Source organism: Myotis lucifugus, unplaced genomic scaffold (genome assembly GCF_000147115.1).
Source record: "Myotis lucifugus unplaced genomic scaffold, Myoluc2.0 scaffold_438, whole genome shotgun sequence".
NCBI classification, from domain to species: domain Eukaryota; kingdom Metazoa; phylum Chordata; class Mammalia; order Chiroptera; family Vespertilionidae; genus Myotis; species Myotis lucifugus.
In genome coordinates, this window is record NW_005871486.1 from 364,788 (window position 1) to 387,077 (window position 22,290).

General features: G+C 39.2%; 1 protein-coding gene across 25 annotated transcripts in view; it reads left to right on the forward strand.

Annotated features, from left to right (window-relative positions):
* Positions 1–3,639: 3,639 nt before the first annotated feature.
* The window catches only part of PUM1 (pumilio RNA binding family member 1), a 121,837-nt gene continuing 103,186 nt past the window's right edge, over positions 3,640–22,290 (forward strand). For 16 of the 25 annotated variants that reach the window (XR_002826296.1, XM_014468240.2, XM_014468242.2 and 13 more), the window contains exon 1: positions 3,640–4,014. Coding sequence is in view for 19 of the 25 variants with exons in the window: in XM_014468240.2 (XP_014323726.1) it covers positions 3,652–4,014 (363 nt within the window). In the remaining 6 variants the exon portion in view is untranslated. The remainder of the gene's footprint in view (positions 4,015–22,290) is intronic. The other 9 variants (XM_006102900.3, XM_014468249.2, XM_023744241.1 and 6 more) reach the window with 5 other exon arrangements.

A 22,290-nucleotide genomic window follows, 5' to 3' on the forward strand; every position in this document is an offset into this window, starting at 1 on the left:
CCCCCCCCCTCCCCCAAACACGCTCGCTCAACATTGTATCAGGGAAGGTTCTCTCCTCGCCGCAACTTGCAGGGTTGTTACTTTTCATTGTTCAGTTACAGAAGACACTGTTTTTAGTTGTCGATACAATCCGTTCCCTTCATACTCTTTTTAAGAGTGATGATAGCTTATGAGGCTTCTTTGGGGCTCTGTTCTAAAGTCCTTTACGTTTGAAGCCGTAGGTTTGTACATTTAGCTTTTTGTCTATTTTGTGAAAAACAAAAACAAAGCAAAACCCATAAAAACTCACCAAGACAAGCCCTCCTCCAGGAATATGTGGTTCTTGATGCAGTTTTTTTTTGTTTTTTGTTTTGTTTTTTTTTAGTAAGCAAAATACTAGACATGTGATCCATTGCGAATTTTAACTTTATAAAATACTCTTGTTTATCTGGATCTTTGGGACATACGGGATTCTGAACTTTGAGTTAGTATTTCGCCTTCATGGAATTCATTTTGTCTGAGGCCACAGTTTTTTTTTTCAAGTTGGGTTTGAAGTTTAATTTGGGTTTGAGGTGAATTGTTTTAAAATAAATGTATGACCATAAACTTTTCCCACACAGGGTGGTAAAAAATAAACACCTTTCAGAACACTAAGCATTTTTGTAGGAAAAAAAGATGGGTCATGGAGATAGATTAAATCGTGTTCCTTTGTTTGAAATCTGTGTGTTATTTAAAAAGACAACCAACCCGTGATGTAAACAGTTTGAAAACTGGAGGAGTAATTAGAATCAGCCCTTATTTTTAGTTGCTTAAAATACTAATATTTATCATGTGCCATTTGTAAACAAGGCACATTTGAAATGCTACACACAACTTTTTAGTGGACTTTGAGAGTTCTCTAAAAGGCATCAGCAGTTTGAATGTTTTCTAATATTTAAGTGACCGATTAAAACATTTTTGTGCTGTAGTTGCCAAGATATTACAAAATTACCCAAGACATGTTAATTTGCTCACTTTCAAACTGTCCCTTCTGCCAGGTTTTCTCTTGTTTGAGAAAACTGCCTTGCTTCATTAGGTGAAGCAGGAAGTCTCAGGGCAGATAGCTCTACAAAAGCCAATTGTTTTGTTTGAACATTTTTATAGGAATTGCACCCCCACCCCCAATCCTTTGTTGGAATGAAGTTGTGTTCAATGTGTTTCAGAGGTACAACACCCTTTCCATATGGAAATTCTTTGCTAGATAAGTATTATGGCAAATCTTTTATTTCAGAAAAGATTGCTTTGGCTGTTTTAGGAATCTTCTCAGGGATTGGAGTGCCATAATGGCCTTCACTGATGGTAACTGAATTCCTGGGGTCTCAGCATAGTGACTTTATGTTTACAAAAAAACTTTTACATCTATTTTATTTTGATTCAAAATCAAACTTGTGAAGCATAAAGGAAGGATTTTTATCATTTTCTAGATGAGGAAACAGCCTCAAAGAGGTTGCTAGTTTAACGGTAAAACTTGGGGTTTGGAATTCTTGGCTTGCCTTCTAAAACAAAGACTGTCAGATTGATACTACCTTGTAGAAGAAAATGGAACTGGCTACTAACGTTGGTAATAGGAGGGCAAGAAGTTCTTTTGAAAATCAAACCGGAAGGCATTAGGCTGGTTAGCACTTTGCAAAGATTGATGTAAACACAGCAATGACTCTCTGATTTTGGTACTTACCCACGGACACAGTTCAATACATGAAAGCAGAAACGGAACTCTAGAAAGCTAAACTAACTCGGTACGCTAGTAAGGTTCTGATGCATTGGAATTGTTACTGAGACTAGGCATTTCCAAATTAGGCTTTGAACAAATGACAAATTCCGCTGTGGCTTTTTTTACGTCTGGCTTCAAAACATGAATTAGTTGTGAGAAGCAAATGCTTCTTTAGAGAAGATTTAATTATCTATAAAGAAAGAATAGACTTCTCATAACTCTTGTGGGTCTGTTTTTGAAATGTTACAGTTGGGTTAGGGAGAGATAAGGCATTTGTAGCAGTTAAGTTTATAGCCTTGAAATCAGTTTCTATGGACAGATGTGTTCTAATTGGTCACAGATTAATTACTTTGTAGCATTTTTTTTTAGCAGCTACAGGGTGTCAGGTGTTATAGCTTATGTACAAATGTAGTACAAATGTAGTTTTTTATTTTTAAGAAACTTAAATAGTAATGTTTCACAATAACAATTTGGAGGTTCTTTGTTGAGCCTTCCAGAGAAGAAAGAGTAGCAGATGAGGGTGAGAGAAATAGTATATCTGTGTTGATGTACTAGGGTGTAGCAAGGGGTTGATAGAAAGAACTAGACTTGGATGCAAAACAGACTTATGTTTGAATCCCTTGTCCATACTCACTAGCTGAATGGCTTTGGGCATATCACATAACTTTTCTGTCCCTTAATGTTTTCATCTGTAAAATAGGGATGATTAAATAAAGTCTGCAGTATATTTGCCATACAGTTATTGTGTTGAGGCATCTGATCGATCTATCTATTTATCTATCTATCTATGGAGAGTGGGGAAAGGAGATACATCATTGTGAGAGGAAAACATCGATCAGTTAGTTGCCTTCAGTACACACCCTGACCAGTGATCAAACCCACAACCTGGGTATGTGCCCTGACTGGGAATTGAACCTGAGACCCTTCGGTGTATGGGAGGATGCTCCAACCAACTGAGTCATACCAGTCAGGGCATGTTTATTTTTATATATATATATATATATATATATATATATATATATATATATATATATAATTTTTTTTTTGGTTGTTGTTTTTACAGTGAGGCTTTCTACTCTAGCATTCGGTTTGGTCTCATCCTGTTTATAGGAGTCAAAGTACTAATGGAATAATGTGATTGCGATTATAATTGTAAATTATTGGTAAAAATGTGACCCTCCCTCCCAACCCCCCACCAATAGCAGCTGAGGACAAGTTTCAGGCTAAGAACATTCTGTTGCTTTTCTGGGTCAGGGGGCCTTATTGTTTCTTCAAGGAGCATCCTATGAATTTGTTGGACATTTTAAAGGGTCCTGTCAAGTTTTAGACAATCTGAGTCATTGCTAATTATATATGGGGTTTGGATTTTTGTTTGGTTTATTTATTGCCTTATATCTGCTTCAGCATTAAAATATCTAAAGTGATATTTGATATAGCTCTTGCTTATTTAAAAAGTATCGCCATAGTTGGCTTAAGGTGTAAATAAGTTGAAGTTTAATTCTATATTGTTTCCTTTGATAACAGAATAAGTTTCCCTGAAGTTGCCATATTGAGTCCTGATCTGCATACCTTGTCTGAGTACCTGCCACCAACCACACTTATTCACACACACAGCACACACACACACACACTCAGCAACTTAAAAGTGGAGGTTTCAGTTTAGAAAATTGTGTTATTTATTTTAAAATATATAGCTGCTTGGTATGAACTAGTTGTATATGATATATCGCAAAAGACATGGAGCTCACTTTTATCTTGGTGTATGTCAAGTAATGTTTTAAAAGTGCAAATTTTAGGGGGCAGGAGTGGGGTGGAGGGAGTCATTGGGGGAAAAAAGGGGACATCTGTAATACTTTAAACAATAAAGATGAAAAAATGCAAATTTTAACTTTGTAACTTATTTGTCCTTAGGTGTTGGTGGAATGAGCGTTGCATGTGTCTTGAAGAGAAAAGCAGTGCTTTGGCAGGACTCTTTCAGCCCCCACCTGAAACATCACCCTCAAGAACCAGCTAATCCCAACATGCCTGTTGTTTTGACATCTGGAACAGGGTCGCAAGCGCAGCCACAACCAGCTGCAAATCAAGCTCTTGCAGCTGGGACACACTCCAGCCCTGTCCCAGGATCCATAGGAGTTGCAGGCCGTTCCCAGGACGACGCTATGGTGGACTACTTCTTTCAGAGGCAGCATGGTGAGCAGCTTGGGGGAGGAGGAAGTGGTGGAGGCGGCTATAATAATAGCAAACATCGATGGCCTACTGGGGATAACATTCATGCAGAACATCAGGTAAAAAAAGTTCACTATTTCAGCTTTGAAACTCTTTTGTAATCAATCTGCTTTTAGTGAATGTCTTCAAAAGCCTAAATTGCTAATTTCATGTGGTCTAAATTAAATAGTCACTTGTTTTAAAGGATGATTGTTTTAATGTCACTGGGTCATATCAATCTGGTGCTAAATAGTAAATGACCAATTCATTAAAAAAAAGACTTAAGATTGTTATAATGTGCACATTGCATTTGTAGGTATGTTTAATAAGATGACTTTTTTTCCTCTTGATATATTCTTTTAAGAACTCTTTGGGCTGTTTATAGACATACAGTGGGGCCTTGACTTACGAGTTTAACGGAGCTCGTAACTCAAATTACTCGTATGTCAAATCAACAGTGAACGAGTGAGACACATGATGCTGGGCTAATGTGGCGTTCACTGTGACGTTCGCTGCGCCAACTAGCGGTGGGGTTATCTGAAGCTGGCCTGTAACCCGAATTTTAGCTCGCAACTCAAAGCAAAAAATCGGCCGAGAGACGGCTCGTATCTCGAAAAACTCGTTAGTTGGGACACTCGTAAGTCAAGGCCCCACTGTATTTTCGAGACTTTCCTGTTGGGTGAGGGTGACTTTTGTTTTTTACGATGTTATAGTTGAAAGTAGTAGGAAGTTGATAACAGATCAGCTGCTCAAGTGAAATTTATTTGATGTGGAATTGATATATAATGTTTTGTGTCAGAGAGGAGTGGTTGTGGCTTTTAGATTTTAACCATCTTCATTCTCTTGTTCTAAGACTTGTTTCACTTGGTTAATTTTAACATGCTTACCTTTACTAATCCAGAAACATTCCTGGGATCACAGCATATTTTACTGAGAAGAGTATCCTGGTCTGTATTTCCTAACTTCCTGATAGTGATGAAAGGATGCCGTTCTCAACCTGTGGGTCGCGAACAATGAAAATACATCCTGCATATCAGATATTTACATAACGATTCATAACAGTAGCAAAATTACAGTTATGAAGTAGCAACGAAAATAATTTTATGGTTGGGGGTCACCACAACATGAGGAACTGTATTAAAGAGTCACGGCATTAGGAAGGTTGAGAACCACTGGTAGGATGTTTTAATCAGGCTACTCTTTGAAATTGTACACAGGTTGAATTTGCAAAGGTTCATTTTATATTGCTACTATGTGAGTACTGACTAGCAAAAAGAACTGACATCTGTCACTAGGCCTCTAGTGCTTCTGTTCTGCTTCAGAAACAAATTAGGCACAAACATATTTGCAAATCTGAAGTCTCAGTTGTGCTTCCCTTGTCCCTTCAAAAAAGTAGCCTATGTACCATAGTAGAAATCAAGAGGGGGAATTTATCCTCTTATTCCACAGAAATATATTGAGCATATTGATCAGTGGTCTTCGGTTTACTCAACCAATCATCAATATCAGTGCCGCTTCATAAACACCTATGTTAGAAGTATGAGTATACGGGGCTTCTTGTGAAACTTTTAAGGCACTATATCTGTTTTCTATTTTCTTGCAGTAGTTGAGGGGGTCATATTTTATTCATGTCAATATCCCAGTTCCTAGAATTTGGCATATAATAGAGTTTCAGAAATTTATTGAATGTATGAGTACCTAATCCTTTGGCCTTAAAATAAAGTTGGGGAAAAGGACATTGTCACAAAGATATAGGCCTTGAGTGCCAGGCTAAAATTTCATTAAGTAGGTTGTTGTTGTTTTTTAATGTATTTTTATTTTATTTTTTTTTTTTTATTATTTTTTTTTAAAAATATATTTTATTGATTTTTTACAGAGAGGAAGGGAGAGGGATAGAGAGTTAGAAACATCGATCAGCTGCCTCCTGCACATCTCCCACTGGGGATGTGCCCGCAACCCAGGTACATGCCCTTGACCGGAATCGAACCTGGGACCCTTCAGTCCGCAGGCCGACGCTCTATCCACTGAGCCAAACCGGTTTCAGCTAATGTATTGTTATTGATTTCAGAGAGGAAAGGACAGGGAGAGATAGAAACATCAATGATGACAGAGAATCATTGATCAGCTGCCTCTGCATGCCCCCCACTGGGGATGGAGCCTGCAACCCGAGGATGTGCCCTGACTGGGAATCAAACCATTTATAGGTTGACGCTCAACCACTGAGCCACACCTGACGGGCTGGCGTGGCTTTTAGTAGTGTTTTGGAAAGATTGAGTCGGCAATAAGAGGTTGGAGTGGGTAAGGGGTGATACTAGTTGGATAACAACTCTAACAGTTCTGGTATGAGCAATGGAAAAAGAAGGTATGGATGGTACTGAGAAATACACTGAATTTGGTGATTGAATTAGAAATCTTAGGTCTTGGGGAAAATGAAGTAATACAGGAAAAGGAATACAAAAGGGGATATGATTTTGGGGACAAGGTAATTAAATTTAGTAGTATACATGTTGAGTAAGATTTAGGCAGCTGTACATGAAAAGAGAGAGAGAGAGAGAGAGAGAGAGAGAGAGAGAGAGAAAAACAAGGTAGGGAGGTGTTGAATTGTACCCATAACAGTTCTGTTGGGCTGGACACATGATATAATCAAGAGCATTTAGGGAATTGAGGGTAGTTGCTATGCTGCAGATGTTGGTCACTCACACAAAAAGTCATTCCAGTGTATTTTAATTTATTGGTTTGGTGTTGATCTCACCTCTTGGACTGAACTATGCTGGGGCAGAGGCTATTGTATTTGTCATGTCCCTTTCCCAGGTGGTGTCTGAAATTTTTGTGTTGATTGAATGAGGGAAAAACCACTAAGTTCTTCAGATTTGCACCAGGTAAAGTAGTGGAACTTAGAGCTCAGATATTCTGTTGGGAAATATGTGGCAATAGGTAAAGGCCACTTAGACAAGCAGCAGCAGTGAATGTAATGTAGTTAAAGAGTTGAGGGGCATAGTTCTAGGGCAGTGGTTCTCAACCTTGGCTGCACATTAGAATCACCTGGGAATCTTTAAAATCCTGATTTCTGGGCCTCATCCTCTGGAAATTCTGTTTCTTGGTTACTAATGTTGTGGCCCCACCCCATAACAAAGAAACAATTTCCAGAGGATGATGCCCAGAAATCAGGATTTAAAAAGATTCCCAGGTGATTCTAATGTGCAACCAAGGTTGAGAACCATTGCTCTAGGTGAATCACTGCCCTCAGTAGCCACTGTTAAGATTGGAATAAGGTGTCTCTGTCAGGTGGGAGTACAAAAGAGGTTGAGAATCACTGATGATGATAAATAGATTTACTGAGCACTTATGTTCTAGGTACTGGCTATATATTTCCTGTATTTAATCCTCAGAAAAGTCCCATGAGGGAAGTAATACCCTTTTCTGAGAGATGAGAAAATGAAGTGTAGTTACCAGGTAGAACCTGGTTTTTAAATTAGGTCTCTGATTCCAGTGCCCATGCTCTCTGTATATTTCTGCCTCCTTAAACATATTTCTAGCCTTAAAAATTAAACCAAACTAAACTATTGCAACAAAGTAACGCATCCTAAATAATTACTTTGCTTTAATTTTAGAGATGATAAACTTGATAATAAGGAGATGGATACAAATGTTGGCTTTTCTCCTATAATTGCAAGAGCTCTCCCTTTTCCCCCACAGGAGCAATCATGTAACATTTTTCCAGTTTTGTTTTTATTACGTGTGTATTCTTTTTATAAAATTTACCTTTATTGTTGAAGTATTACACCCCTTTGTTTTCTTCCCATAACCCCCCCTCCACCCTACATGCTTATTCTAAGTAGTAATTGTGGGAAACTTTTCTCTGTTGAAAAAGAATGACTCGGTATAAAGTGATACTAGTGCCAGCACATTCTGCAATACCAAGAGTTTATTTGAGCCAAATTGATGATGTGCTGGGAGGAAAGATCTCATGCTTCTGGTCTACTCCTTTTTGGTGGGCCTATTGCCTTTGGCATGCGCCCCTCCCCCCTTTTCATTTTGAAAGTATGTTTATTAGAGCTGGGGACAGTGAAACAGGAAAGGCTTAGGATAGAAGAAGCAACAGGAGAGAGCCTCGGTGGGGCTGCTTTGGCTCACTAGTAATGTTATAGGAAAGAAATGAGCCGAGGTGGGGCTGCTTTGGCTCACTAGTAATGTTATAGGAAAGAAATGAGCCGAGGTGGGGCTGTTTTGGCTCACTGAGAAGTCAGAGAAAAGGGGGCGTTGGAGACAGGGTCAGGTGGTTAGCAATGTTGATTGCTCTCCTGGTTGCAAGTCTTGAGGGAGCCCTTAGAGCAGCGGTTCTCAACCTGTGGGTCGCGACCCCTTTGGGGGTCAAACCACCCTTTCACAGGGGTCGCCTAAGACCATCGGAAAACACATATATAATTACATATTGTTTTTGTGATGAATCACTATGCTTTAATTATGTTCAATTTGTAACAATGAAATTGGGGGTCACCACAACATGAGGAACTGTATTAAAGAGTCGAGGCATTAGGAAGGTTGAGAACCACTGCCTTAGAGTTATGAGATGCATACCTGTGGGGGAAGGACTAGGGGAAAGGAAAGGCCCTCAGGAGAGCACACCTCCTTTGCCTTTTTCTAAAGGACTTTTGGCATAATGGACCAAAACTTAAGATCAGATTGTCAGAATATCACAGGCTGTGATGGCAGCAGCAGTGTTGGCGGGAAGGGAACTATTTATAGTGCCAGGTACTTTACATTTATTTCTCTCATTACTCTCATTTATGAGCAATCACTTTTTTATACTAGTACTAAAACATTTTTTTAACCTGATGTAGACATTCTCTTAATGTCTGAATTTTCCCCCCTTTTAAAAGTGAACTCTTTAAGCTGTGCTCAAATATATATGTGACTGACTTTTTTAATACTTAAGTTTTCCCCCCATGCCTCTCCCCTCTCAATATTTAATTTTTTAAGTATGAAACTTGAAAGATAATTACCATGAGGGCTTTTAAATGAATGTAAAACATCAACAGCTTGAGAACATGTACAGAGGTAATAAGCAGTACTTTAAAGTTGTAACATTTGCAGACTATGGTATTTCTGTATTTTTTCTACATTATGATTAAAAACATTAAATATCACTTGTAGTACATAAAATTATTGTAGCTAGTATTCTCAGAAACGTAAAAGCCTCCATTTTTGGGCCAAATTGAGGTCTTTGGAGAGGAGTGAGGGAAAGAAGTCCCATTGAATAAGATTTATTTATTTTTGTCTATTAATTTACCTATTGTAAACAAGACAGTGGATGTGGATCAAGATATAGAACACTAGAAAACACACCTTAAGTGAATAACATTTTAAATGTTATGTACAAAAAATGTACATATTTAACAGTAATTTTTATAATAGTGATTTTTTTTTCTGAATAGTATTAAAAGTTTCATCATGCAAAACCCAAGGTCAGTCTTTGACTTGTTGTGATAATTTTCTCTTATTGTGAAATCTGTTTTCTCTGTAAAGTTCTGTGAGATAAAGTGGGTGATGAAATAGGGAAAACATTTTAAGGTCCTCAGATTAGTTGAACTATGGTCTCTCCTGGATTTTAAGGGGCAGGCAGGGATAGGTGGAAAAGAAAATTTAGAGGACAACTCCACAGAGCTTTCTCTCACTTTTGTTTGTAGTCTTTTGGTGCTAGGATGTATCACTATCTACTGTAAATTGACAGCTCGTCGGAGATAATTCTCTCTATCCAGGCAAAATTTTGTGGGTGAATCTTCTTTTTGGCTCTATTTGTACCCCCTTTTTCTTCCACTTGGTGTTGCCATCTTCTAGTGGTATTCTGACACCACCTTTGATATGTCTCTCCTTCTTACCCTTCAGTGATTGTGAGATAATCCTTACACTTGTACTTAATAAGTACTGTGCTAAACTGGAAGGGAGGTCAGGTTTCGGGTTTGATTCCCAGTTAGGGCTCATTAAAGAAGCAACCAGTGAATGCATAAATGGGAGGAACAACAAATTGATGTTTCTTTCTCCCCCCACTCACTCTCTCTAAAATAAATAAATAAAAATTAAACTAAGAAAGATTTTTCAATTTAAAGAACTAGGTTCCAGTGTTAAAAAAAAAAGTATTCACTCAGATGCTGTTTTGTTTTAAAGGTTTTTGGTGTGGAATTAGGAAAAACAATGGATTGGTGGTACTGAGATATAACAGTGGGAAAATAAGAGTATTTTAGGAAACGAAGCGGGTATATTTAGAATTTAGAAATATGTACCAGTGGTGGGTTACAGAATTTGCTCTGGGTGCCCATGTGGCCAAAGAAAAGAGGGAAGTGTGTTGAATCATGAGAGTTTTAGTAAGAGAAAAACAGGGTAGTTAGGAAGAACTGTGTTCCAGATTTCAGTTATGGATATGGATGAAGTGCGTTGTAAGCTGTGAAGTAACATACTGTTTTTCATCACACCTCTCTGTACTTGCAGAAGAGACACATCTTTTGTGCATGTGTCCATTTTCTCAGGCAACAGCATTTACGGAATACTTTCTACAGGCTGAGACTGAGAACAGAATACTTAAACAAAAAATTGAGAATCTATCTGTTCACTCCTGAGAAATGGCTTAACACCCTCAGAATAACATAGACTGAAAACACAATGCCAAAAGAGTAATAAGTGCTGGAGATTAGGGTAAGTAATAGTTTTTTTTTGTTGTTGAGGGATTTCTTATCCACTCTTCTCAGTTTTTATATTCAGTTTCCTTATCTTCTGGGTTTCAGCTCAGTGGACTGCTCTGGCATTTTGCTCCCTGCTGTGAATATTGTGAGAAGTGATTAGCAATAGGTTGGGGAAGTTTAACATTTGGGAATTTGATTTAAGAACTTGAGCCTGAAGGATGTACTAGTACATGACATTGGTGATAAAACCTGCAGTTGAAGAGTTTATTGGACCTTCTCCAGGGAATTGTTATTTTTTTCATGTAATATTTTTTGAGAACTGTTAAAGTACCTTGTTAATGGTGCCCGAAGATTTATTTGTCTGTTTATGGCTTTTAATAAGTACTCGTTTATGGTTCAAGTATCTTTCTTAATGTCTTTACAAATCTCATCACAAAAACTTTTTTAAGTTTGTGGAAATTGGGGGCCATAAAGATTTTTCAAAGAACTGCATTGTTGATATATAATCCACCTATTTAAAGTATATAATTCAGTGGTTTTTAGTATAGTACAGAGTTGTGCAGTCATCATCACAATCAATTTTAGAACATTTTCATCATCCCCAAAATCCTGTACCCAGTAGCAGTTGCTTTCTTGTCCTAGACCAGAGACTACTTTTTCTGTCTGTGGATTTGTCTATTTTGGACATTGTATACAAACGGAATTTAAAGTATTTTTTTTTTAATTTTTTTTTTTTGTGTGTGTGTTTTTAAAAAATATATATTTTATTGATTTTTTACAGAGAGGAAAGGAGAGGGATAGAGAGGCAGAAACATCGATGAGAGAGAAACATTGATCAGCTGCCTCCTGCACACCCCCCACTGGGGTTATGCCCGCAACTAAGGTACATGCCCTTGACCGGAATCGAACCTGGGACCCTTCAGTCCGCAGGCCGATGCTCTATCCACTGAGCCAAACCGGTCAGGGCTCTTCTGGCTATTTTTATGCTGCTGCCAATTTGATATTTTTGAGGACAAATCTGCTTATGTTTCATCCTTGCCTAAATTTTATATTTTGCTTTTCAATTGCTTTTATTTTATTTTTTTAAAATATATTTTTATTGATTTCAGACAGGAAGGGAGAGGGAGAGATAGAAACATCAATGATGAGAGAGAATCATTGATTGGCTGCCTCCTGCACGCCCCACACTAGGGATCAAGCCCGCAATCCGGGTATGTGCCCTTGGCCAGAATCGAACTGGGACCCTTCAGTCCACAGGCCGACACTGTATCCACTGAGCTAAACCAGCTAGGGCAGTGGTCGGCAAACTCATTAGTTAACAGAGCCAAATATCAACAGCACTTCTTCAAAATAGACTCGCCCAGGCCGAAAACCGACTTCTGTGCATGGGCCACGAAGTTTCAATCGCACTGTACGTGCACCCGCACGTGGTATTTTGTGGAAGAGCCACACTCAAGGGCCAAAAAGCCGCATGTGGCTCCCGAGCCGCAGTTTGCCGACCATGGGGCTAGGGCTTCATTTGCTTTTAGATAACTTCCAAGCTCCTCAGCATAGCATAATGTAGGCCCTTTTGTGTTTTAAACCAGTTTCCCTCTCCAGTCTTTACTGGCACTCCACTTCAGCTGTACTGAAGTATTTGTAACTTTCGGAACACACATGTTATTTTTATAATTTGTGCAATTCCTCAACATAGTAGTTGTGCTGTTTTTATTTATGTAGTTTCTCTGTTTGGAATTCCTTTCCCCTCCTTTCCCCCCTAGCCACTCCCTCATCTTTCAAACTTCAACTAAAGTATCTCCATCTCTGGTAAACCTTCCCCTTTAACTTCCTCCTTTCGTAAAGGTTGGTACCTCTTCTGGTGCCACCATCATGTTTGGTTCACATCTAATTGAAGCGAAGCATTCAGCTCTGTGTGTAGAGTTGAATACTGACTTTTTCCTTCACCAATTAGTGCTAGGAAGCTGTTTGCAGTAAAGAGATTCTTGGGCTTAAGTCCAGACTTACTGAATCAAAATCTCCAGTGATGAGATGCAGTTCATGTATTTTTTAGAAAGCACTCCCTGGTGATCCTCCTGTGCACCTTGGTTAAGATTCACCTCTTGAAGAATCTTTCAGCCTTGTGTCTTCAGCACCTGGCAAATAGTATGTATCTCATAAATGATGAATGCATACATTATGTCATCAGGGCATATTGAAGACACTTATTGAGTGTAGTGCTTTATTTTGAAGACTATTAACATGTCACTTAGAATTGATGTGTATAAGATAGAACAGAATGTAGGGTCTTGAATACTGAGAGGCTTTTAGGCCTGAAGGTAAGGAGGAGTCTGTCAGCATTTTTGAAGGGCTACATTAAAAAATTTTTTTCCTTTTTCTTTTATTCTCACCCAAGGATATTTTTCCATTGATTTTTAGAGAGTGGAAGAGAGAGGGTAAGAGAGAGAGAAATATTGATGTGAGAGAAACACATTGATTGGTTGCTTTCTGCTCATGCCCTGTCCAGGGCCCGGACCCAGGAGGAGCCTGCAACCAAGGTACATACCCTTGACTGGAATCGTACCTGGGACCTTTTGGTCTGCAGGCTGATGCTCTATCCACTGAACCAAACTGGCTAGGGCTAAATTTTGAAAGTAATTGCTATCAGCTCTTATTATGGACTAGAGGCCCAGTGCACAAAACTTGTGCACTGGTAGGGTCCCTAGTGGCTGCTGGCTGGCAGCCGGGTCCTCCCTCCCTTCCCCTGGCTGGCCCTGCCCCCTTGTCGAACTCCCGGATAACTTCCGGTTGAGGAGACAATTTGCATACTACCCTTCTATTATATAGGATTTTATGTTCTTTTTGGATTGCCTTTTTTTTTTTTTTTAAAGTCATATTAGAGGTAGCCAAACAAGGGGCTGTAGGAACAAGATTTACTTACCTGAATTTGTAAAACATTGAAACTTTGTTTCTGTTCCCAGTCACATCACATATTGGGAAACAGTGCTGTATCCATTTCAACTTTTTAAGGTTCATTCCTGTTCTCAGAAGTGATTTTTTTTTTTAGAAGTGATTTTTAAAAAGTTGAATTTATTGGAGTGACATCTTTAATAATAAAAGCGTAATATGCTAATTAGACCGGGCATCCTTCCTTCTGGACAAAGTCTCAGTGAGTGGGGGGCGCGGCAGAGATCCCTGGCTGCAGCAGCGGCGGATGGGGCCTGGGGCCAAGGCTCTTGCACGAATTTCGTGCATCGGGCCTCTAGTTGGTTAATAAAATTAGATAGGTTTTAAATGTACTATTCTGTAATACATCATCTGTATATTGTATTGTGTGTTCACCATGCCAAGTCCAATCTTCCATAACCATTTATTCCCCCTGTTACCCTTCATCTACCTCCTACCCAGAAGTGATTTTTATCATCTAGGACAGTGGTCGGCAAACTGCGGCTTGGCAAACTGTGGCTTGGCAAACTGCGGCTCGCGAGCCACACGCGGCTCTTTGGCCCCTTTGAGTTTGGCTCTTCCACAAAACACCGGCTCTTCCACAAAATACTGACTTTTCCACAAAATACTGACTTCTATCGCACTGTATGTGCATGCCTGCATGTGATATTTTGTGGAAGAGCCACACTCAAGGGGCCAAAGAGCCGCGTGTGGCTCGCGAGCCGCGGTTTGCTGACCAGGGATCTAGGATAGTTCAAGAAGATAACATCCTTATGAAGACAGAGTGAAGGTTGTAATTTATCTGTATAATGTCAATCATTAACTGCTCTTCAGACTATTGGCTTATTTTTCTCATTAGAAGCTTTTTAAGAGATGCAATTTGGGTTTAAAGTTTCTATTGGGACATAATGTATAGACAGTGTATCTATTAAAATGCAAAATGTGTTCTGTATTATAGTTGTGGATTTTGTTATAAAGTGAAATTTTAGATCAGATCCTCATCAACTCCTAACCAGAACTCCGACCAGAACTTTGGCTGGAGATCCTGGCTAGAGGTCCTGACTAGGCTGCTGATCAACTGAAGGCTGTCTTCGTGTCATTCCTTCTTCGCCGACTCCGTCCACACCTTTGGGGACCCCCGGACCTGCTGGGGTTGGACCCCAGCAAGGTTCTGTCTTTATTGCCCTGTTACACTGACTTTATACCATTTGATCCTATAAGCAGGCGTCTCCAGTCACATCATGGGATGTTTTGTCTCCTCCTTTGTCCTTTTACAGTTTCTTGTTTTATGTTTAAAGTTTCTTACCTGACCTTTGCTAAAAATCTTATTTCTATTTAGCTCTGCTGGCTCTAATCTTATCTATGGTCTATGTTTCTACATTCTATCCTAAAGGTTAGTCTCTGTGTTCCATGATAAGGGCTAGGTTGTTATTTCTATTCTAAGGTTACTATTCCATTGCTCCTCTGTGAAGCTATAAGGAAAACACGGACGGAGGTTTCCTGTTCTGTGGCCTAAGCCAAGGTTCTGTAGCTTAAGCGTGATTGTTGTTGGCTGTGGTGATGAACTGCATGCCTGGCACTTAGCTGAAGTCTGCTTGCATAGCTCGCCTAAGATATTTGATAAAGAGCTGCCTGCATTGTTTGCAGCGGTATTTCTTTAGCTGTTTGATGGTTGTCCTTTTAGCCTTGCTGGTGGTCTTCCCTGGGACTGCCCTGCTTCTGCGGGTTTTTGGGGTCTAGGCTTTGGTACTTTCTCTGGTGGGTAGACCCCCGGGGATGTGGGCCTAGCACAGTGATGGCGAACCTATGGCACCCGCGAACTCATTTTTTCGGTTGATTTTTCTTTTTTAAATGGCATTTAAATATATAAAATAAATATTGAAAATAAAAAAAATAAAGTGAAATTTTAAAAACAACTTTATTGAGATATAATTCACATGCTATACAATTCACCCATTTAAAATGTATCTGGAATCTAACTGGCAACCAACTGAGCCACACCGACCAGGCACTTAAATGGATTCTTGTACTCTGCTAGTAAGATTGTATTAATGCAGTGGTTCTCAACCTTCCTAATACAGTTCCTCATGTTGTGGTGACCCCCAACCATAAAATTATTTTCGTTGCTACTTCATCACTGTAATTTTGCTACTGTTATGAATCGTAATGTAAATATCTGATATGTAGGATGTATTTTCATTGTTACAAATTGAACATAATTAAAGCATAGTGATTAATCACAAAAACAATATGTAATTATATATGTGTTTTCCGATGGTCTTAGGCGACCCCTGTGAAAGGGTCGTTTGACCCCCAAAGGGGTCGCGACCCACAGGTTGAGAACCGCTGTATTAATGTATCTGCCATCCTGATTCCAATGATGGCAGATACATTAATTTCATTTTATTTTTTTGAAAACAGCCTGATACTTCTAGATTTAAGAACTGTTGGGTGTAGGAAAAAAACACACAAAAACAAAACAAAAACCACAAAAGAACTTTTGGGTGAACATTTTTTATTTTTTATTTTTTTTGCCTTTTCTATATGTCATCTTTTGAGACTGGTATTTCAGAATGAAACTTTTTTTATTGCTAATGAATATGCTTTGATGTCTTCTCCATGTGCAAATAACCATTATTTAAATATAAATATGATCTTCTGTATAGTTGTACAGTGGGGCCTTGACTTAGGAGTGTCCCGACTAAAGAGTTTTTTGAGAGACCAGCTGTCTCTCCACCGATTTTTTGCATTGAGTTGATAGAGTAATTTGAGTTAATGAGCTCCTTAACGAGCTCCTTAACGAGCTCGGTCTCGGAACGAATTAAACTCGTAAGTCAAGGCCCCACTATATAGGAGTCTCTTTCATGTTTTTGGAATTAGTTCCTTTGCAAGCCAGAAATAGGCCATTCAGGCCCAGCCAGTGTGTTTGAGCGTTCATCTATGAACCAGGAAGTCACGGTTTGATTCCCAGTCGGGAACATGCCTGGGTTGCGGGCTTGATCCCCAGGAGGGAGCGTGCAGGAGGCACCTGATCAGTGAATCTCTCTCATTGATATTTCTAGCTCTCCCTCCCTCTCCCTTCCTCTCTGAAATAAATTAAAAAAAAAAAAAAGAAAGCCATTCAGCTAGATGGCTATAGGTAGTAGTTTCTAGATAAGCAGAGAAGATTTATCATTATCTTAAGTTTTAAACTTTTTTTAAAAAATATATTTTATTGATTTTTTACAGAGAGGAAGGGAGAGGGATAGAGAGTTAGAAACATCTATGAGAGAGAAACATTAGCTGCCTCCTGCACACTCCCTACTGGGGATGTGCCTGCAATCAAGGTACATGCCCTTGACCGGAATGGAACCTGGGACCCTTGAGTTCGCAGGCTGACGCTCTATCCACTGAGCCAAACCGGTTAGGGCAAGTTTTAAACTTTTTATTAGGTTCTTTGATACCAATTAAAACAGTTTCTCTCTCTGATTAAAATGGCCTTGCCCTCCTTATTGATTTTAGTTTGATCATGATTGGTGAAATTAGAAGTAAAAGACTGGAAGAACCAGCAATGGTGAGGTTTTTGTAGTTAAAGGTCACTAGTATCATAGGTTCACTAACTTATTTTGAAAATAAATTTATTATTTCTACTTTCTAAATTGTCTCTTTTGTGTCTCAGAAGTGCTGACATTTTAACAAGAGGTGTATATATTCTGGTAATCTGGCAGCAAAATTAGGTTTTGATAACTTAACTATAGTTTATCACTTAGGTATGTTAGCCATACTAGCAGAATGCCATTCAACACATTAGATAATCAACTTTCATAGTGTTTAATAGCAATTTTAATGACATATGAAAAATTGAAAGTGCAGTCTAATCCTGGCTGCTGTGGTGACTTTAATCCCCGCTCCCTTTATATCCTCCTATCCCCACCCCATCATGAAATAAATGATAAAAATAGTATAGTGATCTGGAACAACAGCTGGGTAACCCAGGTGTGGTGGAACTTTTATGCTTGCCTGTGAGAGAACAGAGAAGTAGTAAAGGGTATATAGGCCTGAATTTGAATTCCACTTCTGATCTTTATCAACTATATGACTTTGGACAGATTACTTCTTTGAACCTTGTTTTTCCCATATATAATATGGAATAATGTCTGTTTTGTAGGACAGTGCCTTCAAACTCAGCAAATGCTGGTATTTAGTGTTGTTATTGACAGTGAATGGAAAATTCATAAATATGATAATGTAGTAGGGTTTGTGGCCACTTGAACCAAAAGAGAAGCTTTCTGTCCCCCCCCCCCCCCAGTAATCAAGAAGTTGAGCATTATAATAACCTTTTGCTTTTCTTACAAAATAGGGTAAGAATACCTGCATTTTTAGATCTTTAAGACTATTAAGGAGATCATGATAAGACATATCAAGAATTTGTAGGACAGGACCTGGCATGAAGTCTCAGTGAATATTGTTGTTATTGTGTATAATATATAGTGTAGCAGTAGGTGCTGTGGTACAGACTTACTAGGTTCCCCCCTCCTCCCAGTGATTGAATTCAAAATAGGTTAATTCCCATATTTTATTTCATTTTCTCATTGCTCAAGTTTCTCCTGCCTTTTTTCAGTGCTACCTCCTTCCTTAACAGTTCTTGGCACTAGCTCTTTTGCTTATATTGTTCTGGATCTATGTTTGTGAAATGGAGTCATCATGATCTAGGCTTGCCTGTGCAAAAAATCCTCCAGAAGAGCAAAGAAAAGTAGGTGTGGAGGAGAAAAGTGCCTGACAATTTAGATGCAGTAGTTGAGGAAATAAATATTTCAGTAAAGGCAGTTTTAGTCTCAGGGTATAGAACTCTATTCTAGTTAGCAAAAACTCAGGGCATTAAATTAAAGACCAGGGATTCTTTCTGAACCCCAGAGCAGGAAATCTGTATGTGGGCCTCTTGGGCACTGGGAGGCTTTCTATTTCCTTAGGGGTCCATAGTCTCTTGTCTGCTTTTTTTTAGTGCATCCTTTCTCTTCTCTGTGTTGATTGTCGTCTTTTGCTTATTCACCAGGTTATACTTGACTAAAAGTGACAGCCACAACTGCCAAGTCTTCAGGAAATTTCAGTTTATTTCTATAGCTATAAGAATTGCTCAGAGAAGAATCTGATTTGGTCAGTTTATCATCTTTTTTAACCAGGTACTAGAGGAATACTTTTGGTATAGTTGTTTGTGGCCAGAGGCTGTGGGAATCATAAAGTTTATTCCCTTTCTATACAGGAGTGAAACATGTCTGTTACAGAAAATAATAAAAAAGTGTTGATTTGCCCTAACCGGTTTGGTTTAGTGGATAGAGCGTCGGCCTGCGGACTGAGGGGTCCGGGGTTCGATTCCGGTCAAGGGCATGTACTTTGGTTGGGGGCACATCCCCAGTGAGGGGTGTGCAGGAGGCGGCTGATTCATGTTTCTCTCTCATCGGTGTTTCTGATTCTCTATCCCTCTCCTTCCTCTCTGTAAAAATCAATAAAATATATTTTTAAAAAAAGTGTTGATTTTTTGAATTTCATTTTTCCAAGTGTAGTATATAGCTCTAAGTTATTATTTATTTATTTATTTTATTGATTTCAGAGAGAGGAGAGATAGAAACATCAATGATGAGAGAGAATCATTGATTGGCTGCCTCCTGCACGCTCCTCCCCCCGCCCCCCCCATCGAGCCCACAACCTGGGCATGTGCCCTTGACTGGAATCGAACCTGGGACCCTTCAGTCCACAGGCTGAGGCTATATCCACTGAGCCAAACCGACTAAGGCTACTCTTTTTTAATATATAAACTTCCAGTGTTACTTAATAAATACTAATTCAGTGATAGCCTTTAGTCCGAGTTTGGATCTTTTGTACAAGCAACAGCGAACTGGTTTAACTGGCTCAAGTAAAGGGACATTGATTAAAGACACAGTGAGCAGTTATGGGACAGTAATCCAAGGACAGGTATGCTAGCAAAGTAAGGCCAAGCAAGAACTGAACCAGAATGCTATCAAACTTGGTCTCTTTTAGCCCTTGCTGGTGTGACTTGGTTGAATGTGGTCTCTGGTTTGATTCCATGTCAGGGCACATACCCACGTTTTTTGTTTGATACCCGGTCAGGTGCATGCGGGATCCCACTGATGAGTGTTTCTCTCATACATCAGTGTTTCTCTTCCTCTCCCTTCCTCTCTCTCTTAAAAAAAAGAAAAAGGCTGAGAATTACAGTATTTTGTTTTTTTGTTAACCCTCACTGAAGGATATTTTTCTACTGATTTTTAGAGGGAGTGGAGGGGGAGAGACAGAGAGAGAGAGAAACATCAATGTGAGAGAGACACATTGACTGGTTGCCTCCTACATGGGGATTGAGCCTGCAACTGAGGTACATTCCTTTGACTGGAATTGAACCCAGAACCCTTCAGTTTCCGGGTGGATGCTCTGTCCACTGAGCCAAACTGGCTAGGGAAGTATTTAAAAAAAAATTTGTCTCTTTTAGATCTTTGATTTTGGTTGTTGCACCATGTACCATGTATCTGCTTTATTTTGTTCTTTATAGTTTAATGATCAACAATATTTGCTTGAAAAACTAATCTACTTATATAAAAACCCTGGGTGTAACATCACGTCCAGAAGCTCGACCAACCGGAAGGAAGTCAGTCCTGCAGGGGTCATCTTGGAAACAGCTGTGCCCTCCCCCAGCTGTTTCCCGGAGGACGAGGTTTCAGGCAGGAACCCGCCCTTGGAGTGGCGTGTGGAAGTACTGAGTCTGGCCTTCAAACCAGACCCTGACAGTAGGGAGGAGGCAGCCCCATTCCTCACAGAATCTGCTGTTGGATAGCTTGCTGTCAGTGGCCTGCCAGCCAGGAACCCCATTCACCTGCACCCCGGAACCTGACAGGAGGGAGCCCCATTCCTCACGGAATCGACAGGTGGCCAGCTTGCTGTTAGGGGCCTGCCAGCTAGGAATCCTATTCACCTGCATATCTGTATAAAGTTTTTTTTTTTTTTTAATATATTTTATTGATTTTTTACAGAGAGGAAGGGAGAGGGACAGAGAGTTAGAAACATCGATGAGAGAGAAACATCGATCAGCTGCCTCCTGCACACTCCCCACTGGGGATGTGCCCGCAACCAAGGTACATGCCCCTGACCGGAATTGAACCCGGGACCCTTGAGTCAGCAGGCCGATGCTCTATCCACTGAGCCAAACCGGTTAGGGCTGTATAAAGTTTTAATACATTATATTAGAGGTTGTGGTGGTACTGTTTTACCCACAGCGTCTACAGGAATTGCTGCAAATTTACTTCTCAGTGGAAGCATCTTTCATTCCCAGTATAAATTACCGATTCTATTACATGAAACTTCAATTTCTAGACTCAATATAGTGAAGTTGCTAAAACTATTAAAAAGGCCCAACTTCTCATTATTGATGAATGCACCATGGCATCCAGTCATGCTATAAATGCCATAGACAGATTACTAAGAGAAATTATGAGTCTGAATGTTGTATTTGGTTGGAAAGTTCTCCTTCTTGGAGGGGATTTTCGACAATGTCTCAGTATTGTACCGCATGCTGTGTGATCGGCCATACTACAAACGAGTTTAAAGTACTGCAATGTTTGGGGATGTTTCAGAAAGTTGTCTCTTACAACAAATATGAGATCAGAGGATTCTGTTTATAGTGGATGGTTAGTAAAACTTAGAGATGGCAAACTTGATAGCAGTTTCCATTTAGGAATGGATATTATTGAAATCCCCTGTGAAATGATTTGTAATGGATCTATTATTGAAGCTACCTTTGGAAATACTATATTTATAGATAATATTAAAAATATATCTAAACATGTAATTCTTTGTCCAAAAAATGAGCATGTTCAAAAATTAAATGAAGAAATTTTGGATATACTTGATGGAGATTTTCACACATATTTGAGTGATGATTCCATTGATTCCACAGATGATGCTGAAAAGGAAAATTTTCCCACCGAATTTCTTAATAGTATTACTCCTTCGGAAATGCCGTGTCATAAATTAAAATTGAAAGTGGGTGCAATCATCATGCTATTGAGAAATCTCAATAGTAAATGGGGTCTTTGCAATGGTATCAAAAGATTACGACCTAACATTATTGAAGCTGAAGTATTAACAGGATCTGCAGAGGGAGAGGTTGTTCTGATTCCAAGAATTAATTTGTCCCCATCTGACACTGGCCTCCCATTTAAATTGATTCGATGACGGTTTCCCGTGATGACTATTGATAAATCACAAGGACAAACTCTAGACAGAATAGGCATATTCCTACCTGAACCCATTTTCGCACATGGTCGGTTAGTTATATGTTGCTTTCTCTTGAGTTTGAAGAGCATGTGACATTACAGTTAAAGTTCTAAATACTTCATCACAAGGGAAATTAGTCAAGCACTCTGAAAGTGTTTTCACTCTTAATGTGGTGTACAGGGAGATATTAGAATAAGTTTTAATCACTTTTATCAGCCATTGTTTGCATCACTGTTGTTTTTATATCATGTTTTTGTTGTTTTCATGTCATGTTTTTTGTTGTCTTTTATATCATGCCTCCTGTTGTTATATTCCTTTTGGTTACTGGTTTATTAATAAAATTTATATATTATTTTTCCATATACATTTTACCTAATTTCCCTTTTCATCTCTTCACACCTCTATTATAGAGAAAGGGCCAATAGCAAATATTAAAATAAACTCTGCTAAATTAATTCCCCTTTTATGTTGCACAAATTTTGAGGGCACGGGGGTTAC